The sequence below is a fragment of the Tachypleus tridentatus genome, chromosome 6, assembly GCF_004210375.1.
Source record: "Tachypleus tridentatus isolate NWPU-2018 chromosome 6, ASM421037v1, whole genome shotgun sequence".
Lineage (NCBI taxonomy): Eukaryota > Metazoa > Arthropoda > Merostomata > Xiphosura > Limulidae > Tachypleus > Tachypleus tridentatus.
The window spans coordinates 141,250,843-141,274,350 of record NC_134830.1 but is presented as its reverse complement, the minus strand read 5'-3'; the positions used below and the strand labels follow the sequence as shown (position 1 = coordinate 141,274,350).

Genomic DNA, 23,508 nt, shown 5'->3' with positions numbered 1-23,508 from the left:
TCAAAAATATTTTCAAATTTCCTTCTCGGCACGTGTTTGCTATCACTCCCGTGGTCATATTTAGATCGAGAAATATCTCCCCAAATCCACGTTTTCCATATCACTGTAAAGACAATGGATTTGTAACTAGGCTCTTCCTTCATTGCCCGCCTTTTACTCCTAGCTGGTTTACTTTTCTTTCACTTATTCACATTGCTTAATTCAAGTTTTCACTATCGTACAGTTTTTCTTCAATAACTACAGTCTCGTACAGTGTATTCTTACCAATATATCTTGCCCAACACAGTAAAAAAGCTGCATAATTCAATGACATCTTAAATAAGGCTACCTGTTAGTACCAGAACACACATACACTTAGACATCTGCACCTGACGACGCCTTTATTAGCGAAACCATGATCTAAATAAATGATGTATTTGTGAAACGTACCAGCCCGTGAAGGACAGCAACATCGTAATGATAAACACAACTTTTCTATATTATCTCCTAATTTAATAACAGTTGTTGTTTGTTTTTTACAACTGACAACCTTACCCCCAAAAAAATCATTATTTTCTTTGTGACTAAGAACAAAACTTGGAAACATTTTGACAGCCGTTCACACAATCTGGTATTTGTAAATGAGTACAAAGTTACTTGTACCGCTAGTGTACACTTATGACTTGAAGAACAGCACAAAGTTTAAGGTTTTCACTGGACTCTTCCGATTTCATTACTTATTGTTAAATTCAGGTACGTTAGACTAACAAGTTGATTTTGTTAATAAAGTTGTTTCTCCTTGTGTGTACAAATGCACTTTGCTATGTTCTTTCCGATACATTTGTAGTGGTTTGGTTTGCTTTTGGTTTGTTTTATTTATAAAATTCTTTGTAGTTTGTATCGGCCAAAGATATAGAAATTAAAACACAGGGTCAAGCAACATGAAAACGTGGTAGAAAAATATAAGATGAATGAATCAATAATACCAGAACATATGGAACAAAATCTCATGTTACAGACTGGATTTGTTTGTTTTGGAATTTCGCACAAAGCTACTCGAGGGCTATCTGTGCTAGCCGTCCCTAATTTAGCAGTGTAAGACTAGAGGGAAGGCAGCTAGTCATCACCACCCACCGCCAACTCTTGGGCTACTCTTTTATCAACGAATAATGGAATTTACTGTAACATTATAACGCACCCACGGCTGAAAGGGCGAGCATGTTTGGCGCGACCGGAATGCGAACCCACGACCCTCAGATTACGAGTCGCACGCCTAAACACATACAAACTGGAACAACAGTAAGTTAATAAAATGGGTACACTTAAAATAGAACCAAATAAGAGAATTTCTAGAAATTAAAAAAACAAACCAGAAAACTATTGTGTTGCACAGGGACGCTGCGTTTGGCGTGGAAATAATAAAGTACTGAATAGATTTGTTAAAACTTTGGATAGTTTAAGTCAAGATGGCGAGTTAATATGCAAATAATTGTGGATATACAAGTCCAAACCTAACTTCTACTGGTGGCGTGATAGTAACATTGAAACATTTAGTCTTTTAGGGTAAGACTGTGTTTTAATTATTTATTGTATCTGATATTAACGTTATATTGCTGTGAATGTAAATATATCCTTTACTCTATTCCAAGCATAACTAAAGTAAAAACAAAGCCGAGTATTTTAACAAATTTTGAGAAGTAAAATAGATAGCGGTCAAATTCATAATGATAATATAACGCTATTTTCTCCATAATCAATGTTAGAGAACGTTTAGAATAAATGTGTGTTGTTTCCCAAACATGCTCGCCCTTTCAGCCGTGGGTGCGTTATAATGTTAAGGTCAATACCCATATTCGTTGGTAAAGAGTAGCCCAAGAGTTGGCGGTGGGTGGTAATGACTAGCTGCCTTCCCTCTGGTCTTACACTGCTAAATTAGGGACAGCTAGCACAGACAGCCCTCGAGTAGCTTTGTGCGAAATTCAGGAAACAAAAAACAAATTGTTGTTTCCTTGCTCTTATTACGTAGCAGCAAAAAACATAAGAGTACAAATAAAATTATGCACATAGAGTTACATTAATTTACATATGGCCTTGTAACTAACTCCGTAAGGCGTGCGACTCGTAATCCGAGGGTCGCGGGTTCGCGCCCGCGTCGCGCTAAACATACTCGCCCTCCCAGCCGTGGGGGTGTATAATGTGACGGTCAATCCCACTATTCGTTGGTAAAAGAGTAGCCCAAGAGTTGGCGGTGGGTGGTGATGACTAGCTGCCTTCCCTCTGGTCTTACACTGCAAAATTAGGGACGGCTAGCACAGATAGCCCTCGAGTAGCTTTGTGCGAAATTCCCAAAACAAACAAACAAATGTAACTAACTCGACACATCGTGAAAAGCCTTAGCGCCATCCTGTGGCAAAAAGATCAGTTTTAATAATACAAAACATTTCACCAAAACGAGTTCAAGAGAAAGTTCAACCGAACCAAAAGAAATAATAAAAACATGGCATATATCAGAAAAAAAACAGGAGTACCACCACACTACGTACAACTGACATCTTTATAGATGTCAGATCGAAACACTGCCATAAGCAAGTCTAATAAATAAAAATTATGACAGGAGAAGAGTACATGGAGAAAAAGGTGTTAGCAATAATTTATAAGTCACAGTCCCTATTCTATGTGGATTTCGTTTGATAAAGTTTTTTTTATATATGTTTATATCTGAAAATGGGAGGCACTGTTAAAAGAAGGCCTGGCATGGCCAGGTGCGTTAAGGCGTTCGACTCATAATCTGAGGATCGTGGGTACGAATCTCCGTAGCACCAAACATGCTCGCCATTACAGCCGTGGGGTGTTATAAGGTTACTGTCAATCTCACTATTCGTTGGTAAAAGAGTAGCTCAAGAGTTGGCGGTGGGTAGTGATGACTAGCTGTCTTCCCTGTAATCTTACACTGTTAAATTAGAGACGGCTAACGCGGATAGTCCTTGAGTGGGTTCGCTCGAAATTCAAAACAAACAAACAATTGCTAAAAGTCAGTGACATTTTTTCGTGTGCTGTATCGATAAAAACTACATTACATTTTATTTACTTATCAGTTTATAACTACATATGTTTAACAATTCAGTATAAGTGCGTATTATCCACATTTAATTATAACTGTTTTCACTATTCACGTATTAAAGTACTTTATGATTTCACATTTATCAACACATAAAATTCATCTTTACTTCTACTTAGAAGATGAAAATGTGTTATAAGACGAAGAGTTTTACTAGTTAGTGTTTGTTTCTCACTTAACGAAATATTTCGTGATTTATACCCATCTCTCCATTTCTTCATGGCTGTTATTACGACAGAGGAACAAACAAGGAAAGCTCCGACGATACTAGTCCATGATGGATACTGGTCAAGAAAGAATACTCCAAAAACAAAGGCCACGACAACATCAATCGTCCTTGCTAGGGACACAGGTCCAGCTTCTTCTAATTTCAGTGCAGTAGTAAGTAAAAATTGTCCACATGTTCCACAGAGTCCACACAGAATCAGGAGAACGCCATCCTGGCCACAAGTAGGAATACTAAATTTACTAAAAATGGAGAGATAAACTAAACCAAAAGTAATGGATGCAATGGAAAAGATGCATATCACTACTGGAGTTGAGGTTTTCTGTATCTTTCGCAAAACTATGAAGACCAATGCTGCCGTGATACATGAGCAAAACGCCACCAGAGAACCCTGGAGACGATGTGCTGAACTTACTTTGCCTGTTGACGTAACACCAAATAAGAAAGACGGCCTAGATATAAGTAATACACCTGTTAAAGTCATAATAATTGTAAATACTTGAAATATTCCACATGGTTCTCTCAAGAAAGCACAGGCAAAAAGAGTCACAAGTACTGGACTACTAAAAATTATAGTCGAAGCATCTGCCAGTGGAATTAGTCTTAAAGAATAGTAACCTGTTCCCATGGAAATTGTTCCTACCACAGCTCGTATACAAACAAACCATCTCTCGCCTTCAACTCCTAAGAATGAATTTCTCTTGAAGATAACGATCGGTACGTACGACAACAACTGAATGCAGCTTCGAATAACCAAAATCTCAATAGGATCCACACTGGTTACAAAGGCAACAATAAATGACGCAGTGGCAAAAAACAGTCCAGAAATTAGAGCACAAAGAACACCAAGAAATGGAATTTTGTGAACCGATTTATTACGTTTCTTTGAAGTGCTATCTTGATAAGTTGATAAAATGTCCAAATTATCTTCGTTCGTTGAAACTTCATTAAAAATCTCATCGTGCTCAACGTGTCGAGGCCTTAACGATTTGCTCTCCATTCTTTTCTTTCCAGCCACCAGCTGGAGAATCTGTAACGAAAATGAAAAATGTACTAAGAAGCACTGGTAGTCGCTGTTAATGGTCGTTATATGAAATTAAAATTTATAGAAAAGTAACCCAAAATGGGCCTGTTTATCACAAAGGTTCTTGTATACTGAAAATATTTCTTTTGTAGCAAGAAAAATGTAACATGGAAGAATAACTTTCAGTCAGAAGAGTTAGTACATCTGACATTCTGTTTAAACCCAGAAAACAAACACGTTTCGCACTGAAAATCACGCATATGTCGACTTCTTATTTCATAAAGTTAGTGTAGATATGAAGAACAAGACGATTTTCTCCTAAAATTTGTAATTTCTAGTACTAACTAAGTAGTGTAATCATAAGAACACGCTGGAATGAAGACATTTCTTTGAAGTCAAAATATGAAACTAGCAGATTCAAACAAATGTAAAAATGTTTTCTCACAGTTTCCATTTAGTTACAAACGTCTGAGTACGTACATTCTTTAAAACAATTGATAAAAAAGGTTAATTGTTTGGTTTTTCGTTTGTTTTGGTAATCGCAAATCTCCACAAAGAACTAGTTGCCTGTGATCGGCTCATAGCGGGTATCCAAACCCAATTTTGTCGCTATAAGCTCTGAAATTTACCGTCGAGCCACGACAAAACTAATATTTATATACTTTTAATTACAAGAATTTTTACTAAATTCATGATATGATTTTGAAGTGAATAATTCTTTCACAAAATATTGAATGAGCATACAGTGTAATATACATTTGGCTGCTTAGACAGCGATAATAACAAAAATATACTTTTTACAACATAAAATAAACAGGCCCGAATTATATCACCTTACATTATCATTGGATAATGTAATAATTACTATTCAACAGCTGTCTTTTGTTTATTGTTTAAAAATACCGTATTCTAGCACTTTTTCCGGAATTGGTCAGTTTGACCAACTTTGTAATCACCATGTAAAGATGAAAGTATAGATACAACTTTTAATGCACTAAGTTTTAACCACATTTTGCAAGCTAAGTGCAGAATAGCAGAAACGTCGTACCACGGACGGCTACATATGTGCTAATAATTAGTAATCATAGTACATATATTTCATTGTAAGAAATGGGCGTCATCTTTCAAACTTTTATTATTCAAGATTCTAATTGTCTGAATCTTTACTAATAAAAGTCCAACAGATGGCGCCTCATATCACACCTCAATATCTTCTACCATTGAAATCTTGCTGTATTTTAACACAGCAGATGGCACAACTATATTTATTATTTGTCTCTTTTTCTCTCTCTCTCTCTCTCTCTCTCTCTCTCACACACACACACACACACACACACACAGAATTAAGTAAGTAGAATGTCGATAATATTATTGCTCCGTTATAGTAAGATTACAGGCGCAAAAGATATCATTTTAAAATTATTTCTACCACGAACATGCCGATGCATTTAACAAATTTTACCGAGTCTATGTTTCGGCATGGCCTGGTGGGTTAAGGCGTTCGACTCGTAATCCGAAAGGCGCAGGTTCGAATCACCGACACACCAAACATGCTCGCCCTTTCAGCCGTCGGAGCGTTATAATGCGACGGTCAATCCCACTATTCATTGGCAAAAGAGTAGCCCAAGAATTAGCAGTGGGTGGTGATGACTAGCTATCTTCCCTCTAGTCTTACACTGCAAAATTAGGGACGGCTAGCGCAGATAGCTCTCGTGTAGCTTTGCGCAAAATTAAAAAAGAAACAAACAATACCAACTCTACAGAAGTGAAAAGTGATTAAGAGCAAAAGTACTTTTTCATCTAACAGTTCTCAACTTGTATTTACATAACCACTAGAACCTCCTAAATGAATATTAAAAACTCTTCCATCTGAAACTGTTTTATGCAATTATTTGCTACCGTAACATTAACTGTATCAACCTTGATCAATCGGACCGACTGTATAGCCACATGCAACATAATCCAAACACGAAATAACTCCAAGTTACATTCTCTTTTTCAGTATGATTGCACATTGTAAAATTTATAATAAATTACAATATTTTATTAATAATGTTGATATACTGATACGAAAATTAATAGTTAATGGATTTAATAAAAAAATTAGATATAATTACACTATTCTGTAATAAATACAATGAAAGTAAAATCAGAGAAATTCGACTGAAAATGGAAGCCACCATGGTGATATGGGAGTGGAGTTTGGTAGCCTCAAGAGGCCGTTCGGCCCCAACACAGTCTATCCAGACCAAGCAGCAGCGTCATTTATTCTCCCTTCCTGGATGGTTGACTGGTTTTTTCTGCATAACTTTAAACCTCCAGGGGATGCGTAGCGTTACTAAGCAATTATACGTGGTTTCCCTCTTCAACACTTTCTGGTTGATGTCCTTTTTTTTTTTTTTGCAGGAAACTTATTTTGCCTCAAGGATGGACCATTTTTCGTTTTCCTGTCCGTGCTTTTTGATCGTTCAGCTCAACGCGTGTGCGTGGTGTGGGGATCCTTTTTCACACGCATTTTAATGGCACCATCCTCGTGTCACGTAGTAATGATGAGGGGCGGGTTGTATGCGTTGATATTGTCGCCTGGGGTCGCAAGATTCGGGTTGTTAATGTCTATGCGTCTATTTAGGGTGGGAAGGTTGTTTCCTTCTTCTTGGCCTTGTACAGGTTCTTGATAACGCAGGCCGATATTGTTCTTGGTGGTGACTTCAATTGTATGCTGAATCTCCACCTTGACAAGATTGAAGGCTATCCTCTTTCTGGTAATCGGTATACGCGGGGTTTGCCTGCAGTGCTGTAGGACTTTGAGTTTATCGATGTCTGGCGTACGCTCTATAGGTCTGCTTTTGTGCCCATTTGGACCAGTCAGTTCATTTCTTGTCACCTGGACAGGTTCTACATTACACCTGGTCTGAAGCAGAGCCTTAGTATGGGTGCAGTTTATCGGATTGGCGATATTTCATTTCGTTTGTCTAACCATCGGGAGTTTCTAAGCACGTTCCAGGATTTTGTCCCTATTTTTTAGGGTTCGGAAGTGTGGAAGCTCAATGTCTCCCCCTTTGCAGAGGATGAAGTTGGAGACGAATTAATTGCCTTGGTTTGGGGTCTTTGTTCTGTTGAGTCTGTCGACAAGTCCTGGTGGGTGGGTTTCAAGGAAGCCTGTGCCTCCTTGTTGAGACAAGCTGGCATACAGCATTCGCGAGCTCGCCGCCTGGCTTTGCAGGGCAAGCAGGACATCTTAGCTGCCTCGCTTCGAGGCAGACCAATGGATCAGTGGTTCCTCTCAGTCATTGAGAATGTTAAAAAGAATAGAGATTTGGAGTATTCCAAACTATTCCATGCAGCCAGAGTTTCCAGTCTGATGGAATCACTTGGTTCCAGAAATGTTACTTGTGTTCCACTGTGCAAGAACAGGCAGATCTCTAGTCTGTTGATGGAAGAGGGTCAATCATATTCTGACATCTCTGACATTCTAGACATGTGCTTCGGCTTTACAGCCATTTGTATTTAGTTTCACCCATGGACGAAGGGTTGTGGCATGACATCACTCTGTTTTTGCCCTCCCTCGATTCTTCTTTACATGACCAGCTGGTGAAGTCCATCAGCTTGGGTGAATGTTCGTCGGCCATTCGGTCTATGCTGCTTGGTCTAAGTGTCCTGGGCTATATAGACTGCCAGTGGAATTTTATCGCCACGTGTGGCATGTTGTCAGACCCTTCTTTGTCAGAATTTTTAACAAATGTCTGACGAGTGGGTCTATGCCATCTGGTACGCTGTGTGGGCTCATTACACTTATATGTAAGGATTCCAGCCAGTGTGACGATCTTTCTTCCACGCGTTCCATATCTCTCTTGAATGTAGACACAAAGATTATTTGGAAAGTCCTGTGTGCCTGTTTGGGTACAGTTATGCCTCATTTGGTTCACTGCACTCAGACATGTAACGTGCAGTGTAGAAGCATCCAACAAAATCTGGTGCTTCTCGGGGACCTCTTTCATTACATAACAGATAGGGATATCCCTGCAAACACTCTCCCTTGATCAGAGCAAAGCTTCGATCACGTTCACCACAAATTTGTTTTGGAGAGGTGTGGTCTTCCTCTTGTATTTGTTCAGCATGTGCAAGTTTTGCATGTAGCTGCTTCAAGCAGGCTCTTGGCTAACGAATATCTGACGTCATCCTTTCCTATCTTACAGGAAGTACGTCAGGATTTCTGTTTCACATTCGCTTTATGTAGTAGTGATCAAGTGCCTACTCTGTCATCTGTATCACTCAGTTTCGATACGTGCCCTCAAGTTGCCAGGGGGTGTGGTAATCAAGTATATTCTCATGTGGACAATGTAAACCTGTACCTCGCGAACCCAACATCCCTAGGTTCGGCGCTGTCCATTGTCAATCGTTACTCTTAGGCCAGTGTAGCCCAGCTCAACTACGTCAAGTCTTGGGCTTGGTGGTAAGGTAAATTGGCCTCATCTGCTGACACCCTGTTTGGACTGGATTGGACCTCTTCTCCGGTCATTTGCTTTGGAGTTCGTTTTATTGCGAGCCCTGAGGCTGTCTGGAGGAAGGAGGTGCAGCGTGTCGGTTCGGCAGTTCACGATTATTGTTACTGCCCTGCTAATTTGTTTGGCAGGGCAGAAGTGGTGGTGAGGAGGATACTCCCCTTGGTCTGGTACCTTGGGACTATGTTTCCTCTCGATGACCACAATGCGCGGGTTATCGAGTGGCATGTTTTCGCCTTTCTGTGGGGTGGCAAGCCTGAGACTGCGTCTCGACTTTCATTGGTCCTGCCGCCTTACATAGGAGGTCTGGGCATCCCACGTGTCTATACCCAGCGTATTTCTCTTTTCGTCTACCGCTTTTCACTGTTTGTCTTTGGAGGTTCATCCCTGTTGCCACCTAGCCAGATTCTTAGTTTGCATGGCGCTCAGGTTTTGGTGTTTCACTGAGCCTGCAAATACCGATGATTTTATCCTCCCTCCTGGTACGTGGACGCTGCTTTGGAGATTCAGACAGACTCCCGTTCCCTCTACCGCTTGCTGGTACCTGGATGAACACACAGGATAGCTCTTCCGTGGGGCGTTATTTGGGGCCGCGTTGTGCTGCGCCATGTCGATAGCTACCTCCAAGCTTTTAACTGGCGTGCAGCGCATAACATCATTTTCGTTCCAGTGTACATTAACAGTCTTTAAGTACCCCATCTGGCTTGTTCGAAACCAATTTGTTTTCTAGTAGGCACCGGTGTCGTACTTTAAGATTCTGCATAAGGCCAGGTATAAGCTCTTACTCCGTCTTGAGGCAAAGTATCGGCTGCTGAGCCCTAGAGACTTTACCATCGGTGGCGGCCGGACCTTTCGCTGATGGAAAATCCGGTCGAACTCGGGTTTTGAGCTGCCCTATTTCCGCTCCTGTTTTGTGTTATAGCGTATCTTTTAAGTATTAATCATTTTATACGAATTTGTAAATTTTAAATTCTTATAACTGTTTCTATTTGTGTCTTTTCATTATTAATGTTTGTGTGTGTGTATATATATATTGTAAATGTTATTCCTGTTTATTGTAACTGTTCTTAACTTTGTATCTATTTGTTTCGTTAACTTTATGTATATTACTTGTTTGGTATGTTTTTTTCCTTTTTGATTTTCATTTGTATTTTGTGTGTGTATGTTTCTTATAGCAAAGCCACATCGGGCTATATGCTGAGCCCACCCAGGTGAATCGAACCCATGATTTTAGTGTTGTAAATCCGTAGACTTAGTGCTGCTAGCGGGGAGCCATTTGTAATATAGTACTTACTTTTGCATTTTTCGTTTTTGTTGTCACTATCCTTATCATTGTTTTTCTATATTTGATACGGTGTGTTTTTCTGTACAGTGTGTACATATGTCGTCCTATTTATAATTTTTTAATATTATTTTTGTTTTGTAAAACCTTTCCTTTAATTTGTGAATATATTTATTTGTATATATTTATGTTATTTTTTTAGGCATTAGTTGCTCATTGCCTGTAAGGTCCGGCATGGCCAGGTGGGTTAAGAAGTTCGACTCGTAATCTGAGGGTCACGGTTTCGAATCCCGGTCGCATTAAACGTGCTCGCCCTTTCAGCCGTGGGAGCGTTATAATGTGACGGTCAATCCTACTATTCGTTGGTAAAAGAGTAGCCCAAGAGTTGGCAGTGGGCGGTGATGACTAGCGGCCTTCCCTCTAGTCTTACACTGCTAAATTAGGGACGGCTAGCGTAGATAGCTCTCGCGTAGCTTTGCGCGAAATTCTAAAACAAACAAACAAATCATTGCCTGCACATAATTGCCTAATGTGTTGCTTTTTTTCAACTATCTTGATTACTTGTAGTATTTTTCGTTGTAAATAAATTCAAATTTGCAAACTTCAAGAAGTAAGTTTTATCATGCGTACCCCCAAATGGTAGTAGTTTATCTTCATTTTGTTATTTATTTATTATTTTTCATCTTTTTATGTTTATCTTTTATCTTATTCTTATTTTAACTTGGGAGAGAATTCACCTTCGCATAACTGTCTGCAAGCAGTGAGGGGTGATATAGATGTTGGGCGTTGTGGGCCTGAGCACCCGCATTTCGTTCTCCTAATTTTCTTATGTAAGACTAGCGAATTGGAGGTTAGGACTGATAGACTGTGTATCCTCACCATAATGTGGGTCCTACTTTTTAGTCACCTCAAAAATCTAGGACAGATTTTATAATCTCTAGGATCCTTTCTTTAAAATATGCAGCATATTTTATTCCATGTTAGTACTTTGGTTTATGGCTTGAAAAGTTTTATAGTTATAATATATATTTTATCTGACCTAATTTATCTACATTTATATCAGCTCAGAATACTTTGTTTAATTTTTGTTTTTTAATTAGACGTACAGCTTTCCGTAGACAAGTTATCGAGTTCCAGTCAGTTAAATAAACCTCGTGTCATCGAGCGTTTTCTTTGGAGTATTTTCCTACTTTAATTTATATAATCTTATATAATCTAGTTAAATTAGTTAGTAAATTAGTTTTATAACAATAAATAAAAATACACACACGAACTTCAGTACTTAGATTTAAAATCTTGTCTTTTCCAGCTTTGTGATCTTATGTTGCTACCAATATAATAGAAATCACATCATTATTTTAGTCTAAATATTGGTAAAGATACTGTGGTTCAAAACTTATCTTCTATTCAAATGTGCAATTTAGACTATGGAGTATAAAGCGATTATCAACCAATGTCCTAAAACTAATAGATCCATCTTTCGACCTAAACTAAGAATAAACCAAATTATTCACATTTTCCAATGCAAGCAAATTACAGAACATCTAAAGGTCTGTAATTTGTAATATTAATCGCTCAGGCCCCATAACATTGAAAAAAATTGAAATACTTTCTTTCAATTGATTATAATGGCCCAATAACAAATGTCGAAAACAATTAGACATTCTTTAAAAAACAGGATCTACTGTGGCCTTAAGTTATTATAGGGCTAAAACAATATCCTGAAGAACGTAACTTGTTTATTTCATACGAGAACTTGTAAAAAACGATTGATGTATCCTGCTTCTACACTGACGACTTGTACCATTCTAAAAAAAAATAGTCAATTTTCAAGAGTTATTCGTTATGCCTTTCATATAAATAAATTTATAAATAAATAAATCCTTGTTATAATCATCTGGCTATTGTTACTATACTTGTTTATATATCAAACGCCATAACAAGAGGTTGAACATGGTTTACATGATTGGTGATCACAGATTGAATAGTCACACCACGTTTAACTATGCCTTGGCCATCTTCCTCTATCAATTAATATATAAAGCGTGTCATTGATTGCAAATAAATCCTATGACTTTTCTGGACATGATATGTGACCATTCCAAAGTATTTTCTACCTATAGGCTAGCCTTTCTTCTAAGAGGTCAAAGGAATGAAAAAAATCCATAAAATCATTCGGTTTTTGCTTCCTCGAGTTTATCACCGGACAATAGTGGAAAAACTTCAATGATTTATACTTCATTGTTTTTCACAACTGGAATTAAAATGTAAGATCTGGATAGAACAGCTGTTTATTATGTTGTAGGTAGAAACACAAAGCAACTGAAATCCTCGTCACTATTATCAGCTGGACACAAAATTACATTAATGGAAGACTAATGCAGTGAGTGTTTGACTTGATGTATTTAATATTGTGAAATACCCTTCAATGAAGAATCGTTGTCTTAGACTCGTTTTAATGATCACATACTAACACTTCTACAGGGTGTTCGGAAAGTCACTGCACATTTATATATTTATTAACATACAAACAGCACAGTGACTTTCCGAACACCCTGTATAATGTTCTCCGTTTGATAATTTTTGGCATAACTATAGTAAATCCCAAAGAAATTGGCAACTCTTTCAGCTTCGTTTTCGAATTTCTAGAAATTATCTCAAATTTTACAAACTTAATCATCTAAGTTAATATGTATCGCGTTCAGCTGTCCTAACTGTAAATAAAACTAAACAGCCCACTCAATATCATACGGACATTTCACTACAAAACACTGCTCGATACTAAGAAATTAAGGGATGTCATTTATTTTCATTGATCTTATAAATCACGTTATAGTAATAACGGCCGATCTGGTAGTTAATTTAATTACAACATTCAATCTCTTAGATGATTTCCCCACAAAAATACAACTCGCATGTCGCAGAAGAAACAAATCACTGAATTTACTTTGTAGGTCCATTTTATAGATCTATTATTGAACTAAATTCAAGAACATCCACCTCATTCATATAAGTGACACTGTCTAGACAGTCTGAGAAATACCTTTCAATTATGGTACAGCCAATCATCAGTCACAAAACACAAGTCAATATATACTGACAAAGTAGTAGCTTCACTTCAAATTCCCTGTATACAAAGACGTTTAGGGTTTTTTCAGCTGCAGGATTAATTATAAACTCGACTAACACACAAACACCATACAGCACTGATTGAGCAGAAGACTACCTAGCTTTCATCCAAACATTCAGCCTCGCTCGTTCATTCAGTACTCTAACCATGACATCATCATTTCGGAAGTTATCATGGAAAGTATCATGAGAAGTTTATCGGTTCCTCTACGACACAGATTTTAGTGTTAATGGGTAAAGTAGTGTATAATAAATTATTCATTTTGCTGCTCATTTAACAGAACTAAGTTTGAGGATTTTAAGCAACTTTCCAGCTGAGAGCTGAAACTATCAAGTATTGGTAGTCGCCTCATCTAGCAAGTTGCTTAAAATCCTCAAACTTAGTTCTGTTAAATGAGCAGCAAAATGAATAATTTATTATACACTACTTTACCCATTAACACTAAAATCTGTGTCGTAGAGGAACCGATAAACTTCTCATGATACTTTCCATGATAACTTCCGAAATGATGATGTCATGGTTAGAGTACTTCCGAGAGGCCTTGCTGTCATAAATGACAAAGAAGAGCTAATGGGCAACCAAATTTTACATATAATGACAATATATATAGTAATTTATGCGAATAACCTTATAATAAGATTACATAGCAGGTCAAAGTGTTTAAACAAATATTATCGTTTTGGAGTTACACAATCAATTATTACATAACTGAAATGTTCTTAGAACGTTGAGATAAGAAATTTTGTGCTACTGCTATTAAGTTTTCTAGCCAATTGACATATATGATAATTGAGAAACATCTTAACTAGTATTTGACCATAAGAAATCTCTCAATTTTGTTACATGCCTTGTTGATACGTGGATGTCCTCTCATGAGAAGTTCGTGGGCAAGTTTCAATATTTCAGAACGATATACTTTTGGAATAATTTTATAAACTACATTCCAGACCTCTGAAGCTGACACATTTGATGGTCTGAATTCACCTATGAGCACACAATTTTATAAAAAGTAACCATTTAGAACTTTTTACAATTCATATTTTGGGAGTGCGTATTTAAACAATGATTAAATCTATAGATCCTTTTCTTGTTCAGCGATCAATTTACTACTAACAACTGAAACTTTACCAATTTAACCAGACTGATCATGTCCATCATCGTCACTCACCAAAAATCATCCTTTGGACAATCATTCAAAAAATTACTGTCGTATTCAAAAAATTGTCTGAGCCAAATCCACAATATACTCTGAACATGTCTATCATTTGTTTCTGGCTTAATTACTGAGCCAGAGCTCGAGTAATAACACACGAGGGAACCACTTCTGGATTTTCCTCAACAACATCAAACTTAGATGAAATGGTGATCGGTTCACTAACCACCACGGGTTTAGCAACAAATTTTCCTCCAGCAAAATCGTTTTCCAACAATAATGATATACCCTTAATTGGCAGAGTAGGTCTTACTGAAACCAAGACAGGGCCTTAAACTAGTTACGATGTTTTTGTTCGTTTTCTAAAATAAGATTTAACATTAATAAAACCACCCTTACCAGTAGCATAAGTCGAATATAAAGGCAATATACCTTCTGACAACAATGACTGAGCCGCGCTATAACGTACGAGTATTTTTTGTCAGAAACAGAACAGACAGACACAAAAGGTTAAATTCCTCCAAAACTACATCAGCCTTTTTATCAGGAGCCATATAAACATCAGATGATCTGGAGAAACTATATTCATATGAGGAGATCTGGAGAAACTATATTCATATGAGGTCACAATCACACTGGGTGTTTCCTTCTTTTCTTTTTCAAACGCCAACAGAGTGACATTACGTGACCAAGCTTCTTACAGCACAGTTGAACAGTTTATAATGTTAGAAATCTACAAATGTTCTTGGTGAAATTCTGTAGTTTTCTTATTAATGAGCGTTAGTCACAATTATAGCTTCCGAAAATCATAGTATACTGACTTTAACAGACCAACAGTATTAAACTGTCTCTTTGTAGCCGATTTATAACGTTTAAACGAAAGTTCATTTGACCAAACAATATTTGGAGATATGCTAGTGCTTTCGTAACACACTCTATTGTTCTTTTCGAGAATCTTCTACAAGCTCAGGGAAGAGGCAGTACTTGCGCAATACATATATAACATTACAAGTCCCATATTTCCAAATATATATTAAACTGAAACAAATGTAGATATTAAAACAATTTTAAGTCTGTTAACACCAACAAATTTCCTCTAGTTATTGTTGAAAAACTTCATAACCACCACAAAAAACTAAACTCATCTCACAAACAAAATAAATACTGAAAAAAAAAACAAGGAATTATACAATAAAGTTTACCATTTGGATTTCTACAAAGTAGACAAACAAAATTTCTGTGGACTTAAAATTCACTCAAGAGTCTGGCCCTAAACTGAAGTCATGTATCAGCAATACCAAAGTTAATTACAAAATAACGTATATATCACCGAAACTCATGATAAAGCATTGTTATCTTAAATAAAGAACCAAGCATTAGAAACGTTAAATTAGAGAAGACATTTTAACTGAATAAAACGTCACCAAACCAACACCCCACAGCACCAAGACACCTTCAAGAAACTGTAACCTTTCAGTTCCTCAGTCCACATTGCTACCATGTTAAATTTCCAATTGTTTCCTTCGTTACCTATTCAAGACTCGGAGTTGTATTATATTTGTATATACAACAATTGAGTAAGGCAGCACAAGTGCATTTTATGATCTGTTCAACTATTTCAGATACAACACACTTATTCACATAAACTTCCGATTTCTTGAAAGAGACTTTAAAATCCATTTCGATAAAACTGTATATTTTTGAAATTAAAAACGTCTAATTTATAAATTAAAAACTTAAATAGCATTAAAAAGACTAATAACCTTTAAAGAACTAAAAACATTTCTAATTAAGGTGGACAGTGTCACCATCGCCAATAACATTGTCTTACGTTGTGGATAAACTTTGGGGCAAAACATGTTTAAAATGGTGCCGTCGTTGAGAGCCGTAATGAAGGCAAGACAGTAAAATGTGGCTTATTGTGACCCGAGTGTTACACAGCCAACACACTGGTGCATCAATCCCAGATAAAAAAGAAAACGTCGAGTTAAAAATCTATGACCAATGCAAAGTCTAGTTAGATCAACTTCCTCTTTCCGGTCAGTACAGAAGCAAGACAGTCAAAGTCCAAGATAGGGTTTTATTTAGAAAAGTTTGTTTTTACGTTCCTCACTCCAAGTCGACTGCTGATTGGCACAGAGCCAAGTCTTGAATACAGGACCATTGTCCATGTATGGAACAGGCACAGATACGAAAGTGTGAAATTTATGTGCAGTGTCAGCGAGCCCGATCCCGCGAGTACCAACATGGCCTGGTATCCAGAAGAATAGGATAGAAGTAGATGTTAAACAGAAACTAGCTATTTGGTTTTGAATATTGGCGAGAACTAGCTCAGAACTAACATGAAGCTATTCAAGGGCCAGTAGAAACTTAAGTGAGACAGTATAAATAGTGCAATTTGAATACTGCTTAGCTTCAATGTGATCCAGGGCCAGAGAAATGGCATACAGTTCAGCAGTGAACACAGAAACTATAGAAGGGATTCTGCATGCAACCAACGAACCACAACAAACCATTGGCAGAGTCCACACAGTCACCTGATTTCGAACCATCCGTATAAATAGGAATGAAAGGACGGTTCGAAAGATGTTTAGTAAATCACAGACAGTATTTGCAAATGGGAGTTTCTCATTTTCTCAGATGACTTAATGAAAGGTCACATTTGTGAATTGTAATAAGCCATAGTTGGATGGGATGACCAATGGATATAGCAATGTTATCCAATGTCAGACTCAATTCGTCCAACTGCACCTGGATACGAAGACCAAAAGAAACAACGGCAGACTGTCTGTTCTGAAAAAACATGGCCCACCGAGGAAGGAAACACAACCCCAGATGGGATGCCATGGTAAGGATCGAAGTTTCAAAGCATACGGTAAAGAAAGTTGCAAATGGCAGAGGTGTAGATAAGGTTCATGAAACTGTGTATAAGCTCTGGGTTGGGGAAGTGCAGAAAGCCCCAATGCAGAGCCAAAGCCCCTGATGATGAATGGGGTCTAACATCTTCAAGGCCGAGGTCCTGGCAGAGCAATAGACCAGTGATCCATAGTCTGGTTTCAATTGAAAAAGATATAACTTTTAACATAGAAAATCGGTCTGCTCCCCAAGTGATGGAAGAGAGGACACAGAGAATGCTCAGTGCTCTTGTACATTTGACCCATAGTTACTTGATGTGTGGTATAAAGGTCAGCATCAAGTCAAAGATAAACCCAAGAACTTTGTCTCTCAGGACCACAAATAGCACAACTTCATTGATACGGAGAATATCCCATTGGCTGCAAAAGTGCGTGTAAACGGTTTTAAGAGAGAGAGAAGTTAAAACCGTTTGCTGTGGTCCACTTCAGTAAGTGATTGAGGGCAGTCTGTAGCTGCTACTCAGTATACCTCGTCGACATAGAGCTCGTTGGTAATAGTAAGAGAGATGTTCAGTGATGGCATTAATGTTTATACTGAAACACAGCCCTGAAGGATTCAAAGTTCCTGTAGAAATGAACGGGAAAGTGTCGAACCTACACGAACTAGAATTCGCCTGTCCATTAAAAAATAAATAAAAGTGGGCAAATGACCACGTGACCAATATAAATTGAGTTATTGCAAAATATCATACCTCCATGTTTTTTCACAAGCCTTCTCAATGTCAAAGAATATTGATACAAGATGTTGTCATTTGAGAAAGGCTTCTCTGATTGACGTTTCAAGCCAAATCAGGTGGTCCACGGTGGAGTTCTGTCGTCGGAGCCCACACTGGGTGGGCGAGAGGAGATTGTTTCATTCGAGGAACCAAACAAGACGAGCATTAACTATCCTCTCTAACGTCTTATAGAGACAGCTCGTGAAAGTAATTGAACGGTAGTTCGAAATAATTCTGGGATCCCTCCTAGGCTTAGAGAAAGGTAGGACAATAGCCTGGCGCTGTGCATCAGGAAAAACATTCTCCTGCCAGATCCAGTTAAAACAACGGATTTGCTGGAAAGCGATATAGTTCGAGTATGTGAGATACCTACGAAAAAATTTTCCAGACCTATTTTCGAACCTTCCGTGCCATGTGGCAGGCAGGATTCCACCACGGACGAGGATATCGTGGAAAACGTGTCGAGATTCTAGGAATACACTAAACAGCTGCTTGTATAATACAGTCAGTTACTGCTGCCACACAATCGTCTAGTGATGGCTTACAGACGATGGCAGGATCAAGTTTTGCGAGAGCAGTGAAAAGTGGGCCAGTTTGCGTGATCCAGCTTCCACTGGGACAAGCGGGTTTGATGGCATCGACCACAATTAGTCTCTCTCAAAATTATAGGAAGATGATCACTGCATTATTGTCAACCCTCCATGAAAAATAAAAGAATAGTGAAGGGGAGCAAACTGAGACATCAATAGCAGTAAAGAACTGACGAGATGCATGAAAATAAGTATAAGAATTGGTACTGAAGAGAGAAAGATTGTAATACCTTCTGTGGAGCGATCCCTCTCATTAATATCAGTACCTCTTAAAAGGGGATTATATCCATTAAAATCTCCCAGAATTAAATAAGGAAATGATAACTGTTCAACAAGAGCATCATGGTCTGACTGATCATGGGTCTCTTCAGGAGACAGGTAGAGAGAACAAACAGTGATAATATGACCAAAGGAAACACAGATGGCTTTGGCCTCCAAGGATGTGTCAGGTGTGTCATTTCTGAACAAAGAAAATTGCTGAAAGGTGACTGTATCAGCAGGTTTCAGAACTGTTCCCTGAAAGGAAAAACAGAGAGGATGGTAGGAAGCAATCAGTGCTTTGATGCCATTCAGATTAGAACGTAAATTTCGACAGATCCATTAAATCAAGGTAGCCATTTTTATTTGTGTGTAAGCATGGGTGGAGAGCCTTCTGTTTTCGAGCACGTCTTTTTTCTCTATTTTCTTTATTCGAAAGAGGTCTGTCGACATTCATGGATCCTGCCCTAAATCTATTGGGCAGGTGTTTGTTGTTGGAAGATAATTATAGTGACTGAGGACGTGAAAGAATGATCGTTTTGCATCTTGGGGGCGGGAGAAGATGTACCCAAGGAAATGGCTGTACCCAGAACAAAATAAAGTGAATCTTGGGGTTTGCTAGAATTAATGTCAGGGACAGAGATGGGTGTTGACGTTGATTCACCAGCTTTTTTAACCATGAAGATCAAAAGACTTTTCATTTGATTTCTGAATGATTCTATTGGAGGCACGGAGATCCATCCATGCTCCCTCTGTTCGATTGACCGAACCGCTAAGACTGGAAATATCCGAGAGGGTTTGGAATGTATGGTCGTATCTTGAAATTAAGATAACCTGCGTTGATGGTGGCAGGTGGACGTGGTGATGTAAATGTCAGAATGAGGACATTGTTCGGCTTCGTAATTCCATCTTTGCGAGTGGAGATACGCCTCACTGCAGAAACTTTTTGCGTGGAGAAACCAGTGAGAATATCTAATTCGAGGATGTTCCTCAAATACTTTTCAACAATAACTCCTCGTGATGAATTTAAAATAGCAATCCTCAATCGCCTTTGAATGTAAGAGGAGTTCTGTGTTTAGATGTGAATGTTTCTACCAACATGTCACCAGAGTGAAGCTTTCTGACTGACTTTGGAGAGCCAGTAAGTCCCTATAGTCCCTTCTGAATAAAAAAGGGAGACATTTGCCCTAAAGGTTTGTCTGAAAGAGAATGTAATATAAATAACTGAGATATAGCTGTTAAGAATATTGAAGATTGCTGCTCAGAATCTTCAAAACGTGGTCGTTTACCTATTGACTGTTTTTTTCACTATTTTACTTAAGTTTATCGGAGGATCCATAATTTAAAAAAAAAAGGATGTTTCGGTGCCCACTGACCCCACCAACTATGGAGCCCTGCGAGTGGACGTACTACAATGACAAACAAGGATACTGCAGCAACACCAGAGTTTCGGGAGCACTATATCCAAACACAAGCATCAGATACAATGTCCACAACATCTGCTGAGAACGTCCAACATTGCTACCAGGTTGACCCCAGCCCAAGTAGACAAGCCGATTTTAATCATTAACTTACAAAACATTCATTGTATTCTTGGTGGTTACTGCTTGGTTATATCGTTACTGCTAATCCAACCTCTCACAGGTTGATCACCTGTTGTTATTATGCATATATGTTATTTTCTAAGAAATATTCTCAAACATTTAAGACTTTTTCACACATTGGTTGTAGATAATTTTAAACCAGGCACTTATAATTTAAGTTATATTGCGAAATATCGTTAAGTTACATTTTACTTACTGCATTTTCATTTCAAAAGTAGTATATAGAATTAAATGTTATTTAAATAGCATAACCAAATGGACACGAATAATTTAATTCTTATATATTTTCAATTTTTATATTACCACTGACATATTCCAAAACAAAAATGCTTAAAAGTCTCGCCGTGCATGAAACTTGAACGTCTGCTGCTATTGTTATACTATGTAAATATTATTAACATATTTTTAATCTTGCTTCCTCCTACTTATTAATAACTCCTTCAAATGCAGACTATATGATGAATAGATATAAAATATCAACCATGTTAACATGAATGTAAGAACACAACTAAACAACATACCTTGTTATATTGCTCTTCTCCGAAACTTGAACGTAAAGTAAACTAATACCAGAACGAACAAACACTTTTGAGTGTTAATAATTTCTTTTTTCTGCAGAGCAAACAAAACAACTAAAATTTCCACGTGACACATACTAAGAATCAACCAATCACAAGATCTTTTGGCGCTGTGCTAATTTCTAAAACGAAGCCCTCCTCGAATGCTTTAAATTATTATTATTATTATTTCTATTACCACAGTCAAAATTTATAAAATTTACAAGTGAACTAAATGTAACATAACGTCTGCAGTTAGTTTTAATAAATTATTAACCAGTTTTGTTTATCTGCAATTATAAACGATGCTGTAGCGATAAAATACCTAGACTACGTACCAATGGGTACAGGTACTACGAACGTTGCTGTTCTTCTCATAAAGTAGGCCTGCCTTTAAATATCTTTCGTTGATCTGTGTTAGTTTAGTCGCAGTCTTTCTAACTTTTGCAAGTTCTTCACCTTTTTCAAGGACAAATCTTCATTATCCAGTAATTGGCAGAAACGTAAAAAAAGGATCAACTGATGTGTAAGAACTGGTAGCACGTAATATGTTATTCTTAGGTTTTACCTTTAAATGTCTACTTTTATGTTGTTGTTAAAACAATTACTTTTAAACAAATTTCGCCAGAGAAATTCCTAACAATTTTCTGGTGTGAATACGTCTTGTATCTGAAGAAAAAATAGTAGTATGATGCATAATTTTTTTTTATTTTACAGTATAGACCTAAAAATGTAATATAATTCGGTTTTGAGTCATAAATAGTTTGAAACTGTACACATACCAATTTTAAAAGATTGTCAGTTTGTGAAATGTACATCAAAATTTTTTTAACATCTCATAAAATATTTCCTTGAAATTTAAATACAAAAACAAAACAGAGTCTTAGTGCAAACCTTTTTACGATACAAACATTATGGTGCACGTTAGTTGCAACAGATAAAAGAAAACATTCTATAAGGAACAAAAACAGTGTTTTCCAAACGTTAAAAACTTATGTGTGTGCGTGTGTTTTCTTATAGCAAAGCCACATCGGGCTATTTGCTGAACCCACCGAGGGGAATCCAACCCCTGCTTTTAGTCTTGTAAATCCGTAGATTTACCGCTTTACTAGCGACGGCTGAAAACTTACGTCTTGATCATTACTGTTAATAATGCAGTTAATAATAACCGTTGTTATAAATTATATTGTTTTTGTGTTTGTATATTAAAATATACTTGTGTTAAAAAAGGAAATTGAGTGTATCAATCTCGTTGACAAATAGCATAAATTTGATACATAGTAACATTTAATTAATTACTGAACCCAAATTCAAATTTCCGTTTATTTTAAATAGTAATACGTCAACATGCGTAACATAAAAAATCGGAGACCCGTCTAAAAGAAATAACAATATGTAACAGGATCACTTTAACTGCACGTCAAAATACATAATATATTCCACTATATTCATGAGTTGTAGAAAATTATACGTAGGAGAAACCAACATATTATTAGCAGAAAGGACCCGAGAACATCTCAAAGACATAATAAATTCATACACATACACAGGTAAATCAGTGGCTGACATTTTAATTTGCACAATCATACCCTTAAACTTCTTAAAATACTTGTTTTTAAAAAGGCTTCTACAAACAAATACAAACGCGATTGACAAGACAGCAAAATCATTTTTGACCTGGGAAATATCCTTTCCTATGAGATAAATAAATGTTTCAGTTGGTTTTCTTTTTGTAATATTTCTCTCTTCCCATACAACGTCTATACTATAAATTTACACAACCATACCCTTGAACATTTTAAAATATTATTGTATCTCAGAACGGCTGGTATGGGTATTAACATTTTTAATGATAAGCAGATAAAAACGTTTCGACCTTCCTGGGTCATCTTCAGGTTAACAAAAAACACCTGAAGATGGCCTTGGAAAGTCGAAACGTTGTTCTCTGCTTATAAATAAAAGTGTTTATTCCCATACCAGCCGTTGTAAAATACATTTTTATTTTAAGTGGGTTTCTCATAATCGAGAATTTTAAAATACTTGCTTTTAAAAAGGTTTAAACAGACAAATACAAACGTGATCTACCAGACAGCAAATTTGTTTTTGACCTGGGAAATATCCATTCCGATGGGACAGGTGAACATTTTAGTTATTTTTATTATATAATGTTTCTGTCTTCTCATATAACATTTATACTATAAATTATGTTTATCTAATTCTTTATCATTTTTCATAGATGTTTTCTTATAACTTGTGTCGAATATTTATTTTTGTCATTATTAGTTTAGAATAGTAGTTTGGATAAAATGAAATCTATCATAAACTTACTCTAACTCTAGTTAACTTCTATAACTCAATTTCTTTCCTGTAGTCACAAATCAGATTGTACTACAAGTGAATATTTAAAAAATACTCTAAACTTGTATAGATTGATATTAAATTCACTTTCTTGAG

At 37.0% G+C, this 23,508-nt stretch overlaps 1 protein-coding gene across 1 annotated transcript; it reads right to left on the bottom strand.

Moving 5' to 3' along the window:
• Positions 1-3,165: 3,165 nt before the first annotated feature.
• Positions 3,166-21,410, bottom strand: LOC143251749 (solute carrier family 35 member G1-like). The gene is made up of 2 exons (XM_076502994.1): positions 21,019-21,410; positions 3,166-4,353 (listed from the first exon to the last, which is right to left on the bottom strand). The coding sequence occupies exon 2, from the start codon at positions 4,321-4,323 to the stop codon at positions 3,166-3,168; it is 1,158 nt and encodes a 385-aa protein (XP_076359109.1). The 5' UTR covers positions 4,324-4,353; positions 21,019-21,410.
• Positions 21,411-23,508: the final 2,098 nt, after the last annotated feature.

Bases quoted from the DNA above. Each gene is read 5' to 3' on its own strand.
- LOC143251749 (XM_076502994.1), bottom strand. From the start codon at position 4,323: ATGGAGAGCAAATCGTTAAGGCCTCGACACGTTGAGCACGATGAGATT.